Raw genomic sequence first — 15,172 nt, 5'->3', positions numbered from 1 at the left:
AACTGCAGTCTTACCAGGCTGCTTCTCACATCATGCTCCCATTGAGAATCTCTGTTGAACTGGAAGGTTTCCTGATACTAAGCATATTGAATCAAACAGCTCAAGCTTTTTTTTATTGCAGTGTTTAATTTTTACTTGCTGACAATGGCTTGCTTTTCTCTGGTAATATTGTACTGTTTGTTTGTTTTTTGTTTTTTTAGTATTAACTAAACTTGTAGACAGGGTGTTGTTGTCTGATAGTTAGCCAAAGTAATTAGTAGGTATTAGATGAGATAAAGAAACAAACATTGCTGCTGGTCCATTTAGGCAGGTAGCTTGGTTATTTCACACTTGTTTGACTTGTCAAGTTTAATAGTAACCAATCTTGATTGGGCCAGTTCAGTAGTATGTTTTTTTTTTTGTCAGAAAGCAAATATAATAACAATTAAGGTTATTAAAAAGGGATTCCTCTTGGAATGAGCAGTGGAATTAAGAGATTTTATAGTGTTACAGTGTTTATAGTGTAGAGCACAATTTTTTTCTGAAAATGTATATGAAGAAAAGAGAAAGAGAAGAAACAAATCTGATATCTCTCCAGTGGTTTCTTTGCAAACGGTTGTTGTTATATTGTCTAATGTTACCAGGCTGCCTAAGCAGCTAAGCATCCCCTGAGTTGTGTCTGTTGGCTGAACACTTTAATTTCGTCCCCACAGACTTTGTGGAACAGAGATCATGATGACACAGCATCAACACGCTCAGGTGGGACGCCGGGACCCTCCAGTGGGGGACACACATCACACAGCGGGGACAACAGCAGCGAACAAGGTAAGAAAACATGTTTTGTTTTTGGAGATGGTACAAAGGATTTAATAAAACGTACACCCCTAACTCTGATCTTTTGGGGAAAAGTTTTCACTTGAAACTTTTGTTCATTATGGACAGTTTAGAGTGATCAGAAGGTGGCTTTGCAAATATCATAAATCGTATTTGTGTGCTGCATTTATAGATGGTCACCTATTTGTAGATTGCTACTTTAGAGTACATTGCTTTTTAGTGATATATTGCTATATATAACATGCTAATGTAAGTGATATATATACGTATATATATATATATATATATATATATATATATATATATATAATTATATATATATATATACTATATAGTAACACACACACACACACACACACACACACACACACACACACACATATATATATATATATATGTGTTATGGACCGTTGCCTATATGGGGCAGTTGCCGTAATACCCGGGCAGTTGGTGAAGTGCCCAGCTGCAGTGAGCAGCTTCGAATTAACTTAGAATTTTATGCCATTTCGACATCTGCTCGGGCAGTTCGTCAACTGCCCACAGCCACACGGGCTGATGGCAAAGAAAGACTTTAGTGCGCCCTGTTGTAACAAATGAAAGGCTAATGGAAAGTAACACAGCAGTGTTCATCATCTTGGTATCTCCTACAGTTCTCAATAATAGTCAAATAACTTTATTTAATCATAGACTGAGTGAATCGTTTATATTTTTATTTATTTATTTTAATGAAATGCTGAAGGAAATTGTCCAGTTGTCTGAGATCTAATGCCAACTAATGTTAGACCTGAAATAATATTGTTTGAATGTGTAAAAAATATTTTCTTCTGAGTCAAATTGTCATTCATATTTCAAAGAAAAAAAATACTAACTTTATGTTGTTGATTAATGATTAATTAATATTGCTATGATAAATTAGTTTTGGCATTGCGTTCTTCCTGAGTTTCAGGTAATTATATTTAACTTTGTGGCTTTTACACGTTTAAACTTAACTGTGATTATTAGTCTCTTGCTGATATTGAATGTTGTCAGAAAGTATTTAAATAATTTCAATAAACATTGCAAGCGGGTGGCTTGGTGGCGGTTGGTAATACAAAGGTAATTCACTCTCAATTTGCATTATACTGTATCTGTTAAAAATCTTTCTTCGCCCGGGTGGCTGTGGGCAGTTGACCAGCCAGGGTAGATGCCGAAATTACATAAAATTCTAAGCTAATTCAGCACCTGCCCACTGCAGCTGGGCACTTCGCCAACTGCCTAGGCATTATGGCAACTGCCCGATTTCAGCAACGGTCCATATCTTACATATATGTATTATCAAAGTTCATGACGTTTTAGACAACATGTCTTACTTCCACTGGGTGCAGTGCAGTAGGTGCAGTTGATGTTCAAATTATAATTTTCTAAATTGTCTATACTTTGGCAATAAGAAGGCCTAAGCAATTTTGTGTCATTTAGCCAGTATAAAAGCTCTGTTTACAGTACCAAGCAATACTGCACTAGCCGCAGGCATTTATAAAGATGTTTCGTGGGATCCCAGTAAGTGGTATAACCCCTATAAAATGTAAATTACCCAGTGATGGCCTTTGTTAGCAGCACAATTCTTGACCAGCAGACCTTGAGCATGGAATAATAATGTGGAATCTGTCTTTTGCTTTTTCGTAAGAATTCACATGCAGTACAAATTAACAGGAAGTTTTGTGTCTTTTGGCTTCTTTTATTGTTTTTTCAAATTTATATTTAATATATCCATGATTTAAAAGACTAACTTGAAAAAACATAAAAAAAAAAAAAAAAAAAAAAAAAAATTAAAAAAAGCCATTGTTTCTTTCAAATGCTAATGACACTGATTTGGGCTTTATGAAATCTTATCAATAGACACAATGTTTTCTGTCTCCTGTAAAGAGTTCAAGCAAACTGTAGGCAAAAAGCAACTTCATTTATTATTGAAGGGAATCTCAATGTAGTTGTTTCAGGCGTCCACAGCCACCAGGCAGAACTGGATGAGAGGAAAAAGGACCACATTATGTTCCAGATGACTGAGCAACAATTTATATACCAGCTCTCCTTTTTACATGAAGAAGGAAAGTAATAACAGCACAGACCATGGCATTTTGAATCAGTGAGATGCCTGATGACTAATGGGATAAGCGGGAATTAGCCTTCTGATTGGATGTCTTAATGAGTACATTTTGTACAGGGTTTTTGGGTTGCAGTTTCCTATGACCTTTGCTCTTTATTGACCAAACTGACACTTCATTTTTTACATACTTCATATTATGGCTCAACTTTAACGTTGACACCCCCCCCCCCCCCCCCCCAACCCCCAACCCCCAACCCCCAACCCCAAACCCCAACCCCCAAAACCAACGTCTGTCTTTTTTCATCTCATGGACAAATTGTAAGTAGTTAGGAATTGAAAAACAAGAAGATGAAATTTGAAACTGTTGTCAGTTTTTACTTTGCAGATTGCAATCAGGTCAAAATATAGGCAGATACAATTTCTCAGTATGAGACAGAAATCAATGCTATTTTATTTTCAGCTTGTTCAATAAACAACACTACTGCATGATTTTACCTATTGCCCTATCCAGTGCTAAAATTGTACAGAGAATGAAACTGTACTCACCTGTGCGCAATTGCCCATGGTGTGCTTTTATTTCCCTTGGTTTTATCTTAAGGACTGTCATACCTCTCCTTGTAAAAGAGTACCTAATAAATGTTGCTTCCTGGCGGTTTTCAGGTTGGTATCTGATTTAAATTAAAAAAAGTTCAAAATTCAATTTCTATCACTCCAATCAGTTGTTTTGCATATTAATAAAAATTATTTTGTATCCAGTAATATTCATTTCACAGCTGAGCACATTTCATATTTTTTTCCTTTCTTGAATTCAGTTACCTCTTTTAAGTTTTAATTTATTCCCAATTCAGAATTATTTTTTTTTAATTCCCATTTGGTGTTTACATTTGTAGCTTTAAAGAGTGTATAATTACTTCTTAAATATTTTATTTAAGGTGTTTGTAGTTTTGTCCATTTTTAACTGCTCTTTTTAATTTTTGTTAAGATATTTTTCATACATATGTAAATCTTAGTTCTCTTTGATTAGTAGCAGGCATGTGTTTGCCTCTCTGTCAGTGTGTTTAGTGTGGGTGTTAACTTGTCCCCTTATTGTTGAAAAATACACACATTCTTTCAAACCCCTTGTTGTCCCTAACAGCAAAATTCGGGTGGTAACTCCTACCCATGGGATATAAATGTAACAACAGTGAGAAGTTCCTGCTGAATTCCAAGTCAGACCACATTCTCCCCTGCCCTTGCCCCTGTCACTGAAACACTGTTGTCCAGTTGCTCATAAAGAGCTATCTATTAATTAGTTGGAGTTTCTATGAGTCTAACTGCTTTGAATGATTCATATATGTATGCCTTGTTTAAATAGGCTAATCTCAGGGGACTCCTTGTGGTATTATGTCTTGAAACATACTTTTTGTGAGTAACGCACTTTACAGGCCAAAAGAAAACGAATCATTATTATAACCGCAGTTCTCAAGCCCTTGACCATTGTAGAACCGTTTGCTCTTTTCATTGCACTAGCTGTGGAAGTGCAGATTAAAGGTTGCTCTTTGTGTAGTGCTGCAAGCAATGTATTAAAATGATTTCCTGCCAGGAAAAGGCAAGTATCAAGAAAGAAGTGAAATTTCTCTTTTGCCACATGAAATCAAAAAGCAAAAAAGCAACAATGAAAAAAAAAGTGATAACAAAGGTTGTTAGATATGCATCGCAAATTACTATGACCGTTTGTGAATTGCTTTTTATAAGCCAAGTGAAACAGTTCTTGCAGGTTCTGCAATTTTATCCATTCAAGTTGGCTTTTACTGTGGTATTCAAAAAAAAAAAAAAAAAAAATGACAGTGCATAGTTTAGGCTCTGACAAGGCTATGGTTTAATTGTCAGCTGTTTTGTTTATTTAAAAAGATCTGTGTGTGCTTCATATTAGATATTGAAATTTAAATTGCCTGCACGTGTATAGCAGAGAATACTGTGTTGGACGTGGCACTTCCCTGTTTTTTTTCTTCTCTTGCACTCTACAGTTGGTCTATACAGTTAATATATTCTTGGCATTGCTGTACATTTTGCTGCTTGTAGTGACAGCATCACTGTTGAAAAGTGCTTACCTTTTAATGTTCAACAACCTTAAAATAAAGCCTGAATAATTTACAAACAGGGAGGAGAAAATATATTTTAACCAGTTGATTAGCTAGAGTGCTGTTGTCGTTAGCCAACATCGACTGGTGGCAGTTTGTCACAAACTGCGAAGGTCAGCCAGGCAGTAGAAGCTTCAGCATGCCTTTGATTGACCTTTACTGCTGCTATTATCATGTGATTGGCTTTGGTTCAAAATGACCCTCATCCGAGTTTAGACAGGACATCAGTCAGTGTTGGGCTATACATTTGTAAAAATAAAAATAAAATGCTTCCATCATAGATCCTGCCATTCTCTAGTTCCCTGTTTAGTCAAGTCAGAGTTTAATTGAAAGTATTGCTTACCAGACTGGAAGAATGTATCCTTCTAAAGCCTGATGCAACCACTATTTTCTATAACAATTCTTTAAGGCATTTCTAAGTTTTAAAGCTGGTGTTTGCTAATGCAGCATACACCATAAATCAATTTGTGTTAGATATATTTGTAATGTTGAGGAAATGTGTACTTGTCAGGTACCACCTTTCTATTTCATTTCAATTAGATGCTGGCATGCATGCAGTCAGCGCAGTGTGACATTATCTATGTTTTTGTTATGCATCTCTAGTTTGCATAGTAATTTGGTTATATCAAAGTATAATAGCTGATAAAAGTTATGTGGTTTGATATTGACATCACTAAAGCGTCTCCAGCTGGAGAGAGGATTCCTGCTGTTTTTTTTTTCTTTGAATTGAGAATAAACGAGAGGCATCATCCAGCCTAGACTAATAATATTACAGCTTTTTAAGTGAAGACTTTAATATTTCTCTGCCAATGTGAACTTGTTGTTTTGGACATATTGACGTGTACAATGTGAGAACACAAGTAAGAGCTTTAAAGGTACTCATTTTTCAAACAGCTGTTTTGTAAATCTTAATAAGCGCACATGACAGCTCAGATGAGTATTAACACTTATTGCCACTGTACCTCTTAACGGAGAGATTTTAAAACAGTTGGTGAGGACTGAAAGGAGATAGCCTCTAAAAATGAATCCACTCATATCATAATTGTTACAACAGGATTTTTTGATTACCTGGAAATGGCCTTTTTGCCCATGATAGCTTCCAAATCACCTGTTTAACAATCTCTGTGTGTATTGCCCAATTGAATATCAGTAGCAATGCATCATAAGATAAACGAAAATGCACGTATTTGTTGACCTTGGCTTTTTTTTTTATTTAAGTTATTGGAGTTGATGGCCCTATTGCTGTATTGCTGATAAGGTTTAGAAGTCAAGTATAAATGGGAAATGTTTTTGCTCCCAGAGGAAAAGAGTTTGATTCTGGGAACAGGACACAGACTAGAACCCTCTGCCAAATGTGTCTGGGTCACCTGCATTTTGGTCGTGTGGGAAAAAAAAACCCAAAAGCAAACAAGACCATTTATCACTGTTCTGTTTTTCCAATTACTTCCTTAATTTCACATTTATGGTTTTTGTTTATCACTGTGTTCCAATATAGATAGCAATAGTAATAAAATGTTAATGATAAAGGGTCATTCAGTTGGTTTGTCTAGTTGTCTTGTTTTTTTGGCATTTGTTTTAATCATTAAAAGATTCATTTAATTGAAATTTATAAAAAATATAAATGCCTTATTTTATTTTTTTGTCTTAAAAATATATCTTGTGTTGAGCTTGGCTCTTAATTCACAATTTTAAACCCCATGAATTCAACATTTTTATTAGTTATTATTTTTAGCAATGACATTAGTGTTAATGTTGGGGTGGGCTATCATCATATATAGATTTGAGAAATGTAAAATAGAGTGGCTGGGCTGGAGAAATAATTTGCACTATGACTGTGTTGATTATTGAAAATCTGAGGTATTTATTTAGAAGAAACTCTCAGCTACCTGACACTGATATTTCCTGTGGTGACTTTTTCAACATGTTGCTTTTAAATGCATGGAAATGACATTAATACATTACCAACATGCTTTTTAAAGTCAGCATTTATTCCATAAATTACATATAATTAACATATCTGGTTTATGTTTTATTAATTAACCTGTATTGTGGAATATTAAACCTTCATTAGGTTTCCGCTTCCTAGTGTGAGAATTAGTTTAATATAATGATGTGATAAAAAATACAATGAAAGCCAGTCTAAAAATATATATATATTATATATATTTATATATATATTATCTTATATATATATATATATATATATATATATATGCTAAAATATGATCAGAAAATAAGGAGTCTTTACTGAAAATGTGTTTTTGTGAATTACTTTTTACACATTTCTGACTGATTTCAATTTGGGTTGAAATTCTTTCTTTCTCTTTGAACCCCAGTTTGTAATCTATTTACTTAAGGTTTATAGGTATTTGACAGAAATCAGTGCAGCTCATCACTTGATTGTCACAATAGATTCCATCTTGTGATAAAGAACTGAATGAATCTTACTCAACAACCACAGAAAGGCATAGGGGCCCTGGAGAACTCAATCAGATACACGTTAGCCAACTTTTCAAGAAAAACCTGATAGAAGTCAGAGAGATATGTTATCTGTGTAACTTAGTGACTGATATTAAGGAGGCTTTGGAACCCTGTGGCATCAGTACAATACAAGTAAATACAGATTTAACTCTTTAATTAGGCCATGCTTTTGTTTGTCTGTGTGAATCACTGACTCGCCAGCTTTATTTAAGGGTTTCATAAAGAGACTCGCAAAGGTGGGGTTGCAGCAAACGTCATCTTCAAGAACATACTTTCTTGAGTAAAATCCTAGCCTGTAATTGTTATTGTTCAAACATTCATTTTTGTCTTATTTTAACAGATAAGTTGCATTTAAAGTTTTATTTTTTTTATTTTTTTATTTTTTTAAACAACCCATGCAAAAAAATGAAACGTTAATCTTGAATTAACAGTCTAAAGTTTGTGGGGTTTTTTACATTGTTATGGTAACTTTTTTTTTAATGACAACTGCAAATGCATATGAATTCCTATTACCCCCCTGTCATTCATTCTGAACTCAGTTCATGTTGAATTTAAAAGCAATCCCGATGTTATTACTGTGTTATTCTATTTGAATTCAGATGAGTGATTGTAAAGCATTGCCGTTACTACTGTGTGAATGATCTCCTGAGGCCTTTTTTGATCAGTATTTTTTTTTCCCCATGTAGTGAATTACAATCTATAGAATATAGTTTAGAAATCCAGCCAGATAACCAGCTTTCAGTGTCTCATGGCAGCAGGGTTTTTATTAGGAGTATCACTCTACTCTGAGTCAAGCTTAAAGCACAAACAGCATTGTGCTAATTTTAGCTTCCAAAGAGGATGAAGATAAATAGCCTGCTGCTACTTCACCATATGCTGTCCTGCCGATAATATTCAAAGTGAGGAATATTTTCATGGAGATTATTATTGTTTCAATGGGTGGAAATTCACTAGGCTTATAAGGAGCAATTAATTAATTTGAAATAACACAGTACACTTTTCGTTAAGTCGTTGAATCAAGGAGATTTTTTTTCTCTTTTTTTATCTAGGCTTTATTGACTTTCTAAGGAACCTTTTAAGTATGGGTATATAGTTAATCTCATTCATTTTTTGTCCTTTTTTAACATGTAAATCTGAAAACCTGAATAAGAATGAAGCTCCCTCTCTTGAACTGAAATAATTCAATTTAGAAACGTTAGATACTCTTTTCAAAAGACTATTATGCAAGGAGCCTAACAAAGAGCTGAAGAATTTACCAACCCTGTTTTAAATTGACATTGCAGAAAGCCTATTTCATGCAGGCAAACACCGCTAAAGCTCCATATTTGGGGTATTTAGCTTCTAAAATTTCAGCTAAAAGTGTTTGACCTTTTTATTTGCCACTGAGACCACTTCACATGGAGGGTATTCTTTGTTCCTGCTAAACTGAGAAAACAGTCTTCTGTGGACAGTGCATTTGCAGATGGAGTTGCAATCCTAGGAGGGACTGGGTGGAAGCTTTGTGTTAGCAACTGGCGAAAAGCTTGACCTATGGGTGACCCTGGCCAAACAAATCCCCCAACTGAGGCAGTCCCTTTTGACATGCATACCTGTTGAGGTGGGTTAGTCAAAGAGATAAAGCCAGTCCAGTCGACTTCTCAAAGTTAGGGTTACAAACCCATACTAAGCAGTTATTACAAAAAAGTACTGTGAATTAACAAGAGACAAGTTTACAAAAATAAATTAAAAACAATGCTGTAACTTTGTAGGGCTCTAGTTTTAATCAAGCCTAATACTGTCTGAGTGTTTTTTTTTTTTGTTGTTTTTTTTTGATGAAGAAATGTACACATTTTAAGTGGGAACTTGATCTCCGGCACAGCTCATGCAGTTGAAAAAATGGGCTGGGTTCCACAGATGAAAACAGTTGATAAGAATGAAGATAAAAGGCCTGGCAACCAGAGATGCCATATCTACTCTTGAGCTGTCACTGCTCTTTATTTTTATAGGGATTGTCACAGGAACAAATATAACCGAGTAAATAAAAGCAAAACAACGGTGTTGGTCCATATCATGGCAGCACACATGGCTTGCAAGTCAGCTTTGCAGGAAGCTGGAAAGGGCCAGCTCCATACCATTTCCATTGCATCTTTATCTCCCTCAGCCAGCTCCATACCGTTTCCATTGCATCTTTATCTCCCCTACTCATTGTTCACAAGAAAGAACCTTAAGCATTCCTTTCCCAAGTAAAAGCTTCCTGTTGCTTATACTTTAAAATTGGTATTATGAAAAAAAAAAAAACACACATACACAGCCACAGAATGTGGCTTGCTCCAAAAACGCTGTTGCAGTAATTATGCTCTAACAGAGACAATTGAAATAATCATACTAGTAATTTTAATACACACAAGAAAATGCAGTTTTACGACATTAAATGCTAAGTAAATGTTAAAGGTGACAGATGGTGTAGAATACAAAACTGCTTGTATTATGCCATGTACACGATCCTATACCTAGTTATCTTTTCTGACCCATCAGCTACCTTCTCAGTTAGCTGTAAACATCCACTATACTATTCCTTAGATGTCAACCTCAATTAAACAAAAGCTCTGGAAATGATGAGAGCTATTATTGGCAGCTTAAATGCTCTTGTATAATCAACTGTAGTTGAGCCGAACTGTACAGATATGTAGCTATAGGGAAAATCCTGGCATATTAAACTGGCTTATTTTTTACTTGTGTCATTTAGATAACTACCATGTGGAACATTGCCTGCCAGAAGCTAATACCGGATTCTGCCAAGTCAGTGCCCATGTTTGAACTATTGCCCCACCCCCACTTTTAGCTGAATGTCAATTTCTCACCATTTCTAATAAAGCTGCGCAAAAAAAATTAAGTAAACAAAAATATAACCGTGTGCAAATAATGCCTGAGATTTCAAGTCTCGCGCTTCAAGTGAATAGAACAAGCTGTGTAGTACAGTAGCTGCTCTGTGCATTGATTGAATAAATTGTAAGCACTTTTCGTTTTGGATCCGACAATACAGACTCTGAGTCAGATTAATTATGCTTTCCTGTTAAGCGACAATCCTTTTTCTTTTTTTTTTTTAAAGATTTAAAATGACATTACAGTGGACTTACGCAGCACCCTTTTTTCAGGCAAAACCATTTAGTTTGTATTTCACCTTTTAATAAATGTTAACTGCATTTCTTGATTCTTTAACGTATATATATATATATATTATATATATATATATATATATATATATATATATATATATATATATATATATATATATATATAAATAACAAGTAAATATATATAATATATATATATATATAAGAAACAAGTAGAAGGTGTATGTATATCTGTAAAGGTATATATATATAATGAGAGCACAGTAGCAATATTGGATATATAGATAATCTATATAATATATATATATATATATATAATATATATATTATATATATTTTGTGTTGGGCTGCGATTTTTGTTAAATAACTATTTTGACTTAATGCTATGGTGCATCAGTGATCTTAATATTTGTGAATGAGAAGAGTATTTTATGTGTGTGTTAAAGCAAACAGCTAAAATAAATGATTGACATTTCAATGTAAAGACAAACACTTCTGTAGCTATGTATATCGTTGTGTGCAAAGTAAACAGTGGTGGCCTGTGACAAAGTGCCCGCCCCTGTGTATATTATCTGTTATGTTGCGTGTGGTTTGTTAAATGTTGGTGTATAGTCATTGGTACACGGCATATAAACGGGTCTGTAACACGAGTGTTTAAAATGTATATTTGTATTTAGGCACGGAATTGTACATCACTTCACGTACATTTAAAGTAGTTAATATGTGAGCACAAGGTTGCACATAATTAATTCACGTGCTGGGATTCAAATGAATAATTAATTAGTAATTGAATCCCAGCACAACAATATATATAGATGCACGTTTTACTCACTCGCGGTTGGGTGTTCGGTGAGTGGAGAACGGGAGAGAGAGGAGGAGAATTAGAAGTAAATATCAATTGCTATTGCGTGCTGGTGGGACCAGCACGATACTTGTTTATTTATCTGCTCACCATGTTTTTTAGTGTGTCTGTCTGTACATCGTGTTTGTCTGTATAGTCCATTTTGTTTGTCTTTTTGTTTTGGCGTAGAGTGCCGTGTCCTGTTTTCTGTTTGTTTAAACCCTTTTATTTTGCAATAAACCGGCGCAAGCAAGCGCCATCATCATTTCACATCATCTGTCTTTGTGTTCATTCCTTTTCCTGATTCTGACGCTGCCCACTTCGGCCGTCTTTGTGACATGGCCGCATTATTGAGATCCACAATCCTGCTGTTTTTATATTTATCGCTTAGTTACTAAATAAGAGGAAGAAAACGTAATTTTGACAAATTAAGCTTAATTATGAATGCACTGCAGCTCATATATTGTGTGAAAGACACAACCTGAACGTTAACCAGCTAGGTTTTTTTATTTAATATTGTTATAATTGAAGTTGTAGGATGTAGAAATAATTACCACTCAGTATTGATCCACTGTCGTCTTGGCTAGCAGAGCATTTACCTTTTGCACCTGTAGGAGTATGGGAGTACTGAGCGACGTAACCAAATTGGTTGTGATACGAAAAGTCTGCTATGTGTTCGTATGTATATCTAAAGGCTGGCCCCTGTCTTGGATTGCAGGCCCTGAATCAAAACAGTGGCTGAAATCTAGGCTGGCCCTGGACAGCCTTTTCTTTTTTGGAGCGTTCACACACACACACCCACACACACTAGGGCTTCTGGCTTTCTGTGTTTTCTTCTGACTTTTCGCCTCTCCTTTACAAATTAATTTCACAATTAACAGTTTCTCTGGTTTAATTCAGAAACCAAAATACATTAAACAGTGCTCAGGCTCATTTTAAAGGAGGAGGTACAGTTAAGCACGACTGAAACACGGATGCTGGCGACCAAATGACTCCTGAGATGAATATTATGATAATTTAAGGTAGGGCTAAGGAAAGGTCACGTGTGCGTGATGAATCATTACCATTTTGCTAATTTGCATACGATTTTTGCCGTGTTTTGTATCATTCTGGCAGTGTGTGAAGAAGACGCCAGAACAGAAACACCTTGATAGAAATGGCTTAGCCGATAGCTTTGTGATGGGGATGTAGAGGTGTAAGGAAGCAGAAGTAACAAAAAGAAACCCAAACTTGAGTAAGAGATCTAGTGTTTGTTCTTCAAGAAATGCTGTTGGAGTTAGTGCTCCAGCTGAGAGCTAGGTTTATTTTGTTTGTTTTATTAGTGGTTGTTTCGCCACCGCAAAGTAAGAAAAATAAAACCAACACTGTTTTAAATAAAACTGTAAATCAAAACTCCAGCCTGATAATGTGCACTGTCCTTGGTCACTCTGTCACATTACAGTTAACAAAAGCGTGCCATCAGCAGTTTAAATATAGTATAGAGATGTCAATGGTGCTCAATCATTGAGGACAATACATCAAAACAAGTCCTTGTGGGTAAGCAGCTTGTTATATGATCACGATTATGTGTACTCAAGGCTGCAGAATCCTATTTTACTACAGTATACTTCAGAAACGATCGTCTTGTGATGGTGTCTAGTTCAACTGCTGTGTGTTGTTACATGTAATGGCCTTTGAATTAAGATGACAATATTTTACTGTCAGGACTACCACTGCATTTAAGCATCTGTGGCTTACTTATTTTCTGTTGCGATACAAATCAGATAGTTTTTCATTAAACGGAGAAGCAAAGCTCCACAAGTCCATGATTTTGTGCCAGTGGTTTTGATCACTATATGCAGTTTATTCTTATATCAGTAATTCTTATAAACGGAGCGCACTGTATTGATCTTGTTAAAATGCATTACCCTGAAATTTGACCTTTGACCTTTTTTTGGTCTCAGAATGCATATAAAATGACCCAGTCTTAATTAATTGTTAGCAATTTACTTTACACATCTTAAATAATAAATAGTGAGAAAACCAAAAAAAATCTATCTGTGTTATTTTTAAACCGTAAATGTCTCATTTAGTGGTACGCAGTAGTACAGAGGAGTCACGTATGGGTGATGATATAATGTTTCTGAAAGCAATAGGAAAGCACGCTAAGCTGATCAAAAGGATAACAAGCTGGCTGTCCAGAGATTCTTGGGCAGGACCTTTTTTCGCTGGCGGGAAATAACTTGTGCGCTCAGTGTGCAGACTACAGGGAGAGAAAGGTAGTGTGACGTTAAAGAACTCACATTCAAACACCAGGAGCGCAAAGAAACCCGGACCAGTAAGGTACTTTATTACTAATTACTAATAAATAATGTTACTCTTTATTTCTTGACATTCGTTAGTCTGAATTTGATAATATGGAGGCTAGGGTTACCACTGTCAATTACCGTTTAGGTATGAGCTACGCTGTCAAAGTTCTGCTGTGCAAAGAGTGTTTTTGTAATTTACTTCTTCGCAGGATATGATTTCTGAGCATCTACATTTCAATAAGCTTATAAACAGCCCCCCCCCCCCTTAGCCCCCCTAATGGAGGCACATTTATGGTATTGGTTTTCATCAGATTTTAGCTTAAGACTGAGTTGTTAATGTAAAAGAGGCTTTGAATAATTACTATGCAATATATAACACGTAAACGGACCCCCCCCCCCCCCCCCCCCGAATTAATTCTATGGACGCCCATGACCAGCAGTATAATATAAATGACTGTTAAATTGATGACACAGTGAGGGGTTTATTAATTTCTTATATTGAAGGTTACTTCAGTTGTTAGTTCTCAAAGCACCTTTGCATTGCCTTTAATAAGGCAAGTGAACTGTGATACACTTATTTACCTGTTTAAAAAGGTCTTGCATCATCATTTTCAGATTGAATGCATTAGAATAGCTCATAGCAATATCATTTCTAAAGTCTCAGGGTTCAGTCATGCTCTGGCAAACTGCCCTGTCTCCCTTCCAAGAAAGTTTAAAGCAAAGACGGTGACATACAGGGCTTGATGAAAAACACCTGTGATATGTAGCCAATGGGCTACTTGTCATATATAAAAACTGGATCTCTGTTACACGTCAGTTTCTGTCAAAAACTGGCAAGACAGCAGACCTGACAGACTTTGAGGGCGATTGCAGGTGGTTGGTTTTATAAAATACAAAATACGATGCTCCAGAATAATTTAAAGACCTTGTAGACTTGTCAAGTCTGTCCTAGCTGCCCTATACTCTGTTAACTGTGTTATGGCAGGTGTGTCTAATGTTCTGTCCAGCCTCTGTATTTGAACGGCATAAGCCTTCTGTCTTTCATGGACCACTCTCGGATAAAATCAATAGGTGCAAAATAAAAGTGCTCAACATGAAAGGATACACTGAAGGCCTACTTACCATTTGACCATTATTCTGTACCACATGGCTGCTGACAAAGAATTAAAGTGGAAGAAAAACTGGGGGTTTAATTCTTTTTTCCCCTCAGTCTCTTTTTTATTTTTTTTTATTTTAGCTCAATGCATTCTTGAATATATTGTGATTATCGGCAAAAGTGGATATTTTCAAAGCACCTTCAAAGCAACAGTGATTAATTAATGTTTTCTTGGAGGGATTTAAGGACATGTAATCCCTGCATAGCACACATTTATTTATTCTCTGGACACAACTATGGGGCTAGCACATTTATTTTACCTTGGAAAATAAATAAAAAG

At 35.5% G+C, this 15,172-nt stretch overlaps 1 protein-coding gene across 2 annotated transcripts in view; it reads left to right on the top strand.

The window, feature by feature from the left end:
• Nucleotides 1-15,172, top strand: part of LOC121317242 (homeobox protein Meis1-like) — a 68,379-nt gene that overhangs the window by 16,605 nt on the left and 36,602 nt on the right. For both annotated transcript variants that reach the window (XM_041252951.1, XM_041252953.1), the window contains exon 7: nt 693-804. In XM_041252951.1, coding sequence (XP_041108885.1) covers nt 693-804 — 112 coding nt within the window. The remainder of the gene's footprint in view (nt 1-692; nt 805-15,172) is intronic.

The sequence above is a fragment of the Polyodon spathula genome, chromosome 6, assembly GCF_017654505.1.
Source record: "Polyodon spathula isolate WHYD16114869_AA chromosome 6, ASM1765450v1, whole genome shotgun sequence".
Lineage (NCBI taxonomy): Eukaryota > Metazoa > Chordata > Actinopteri > Acipenseriformes > Polyodontidae > Polyodon > Polyodon spathula.
Note: the sequence above shows the minus strand (reverse complement) of the source record. Positions and strands in the feature narration are given on the sequence as shown.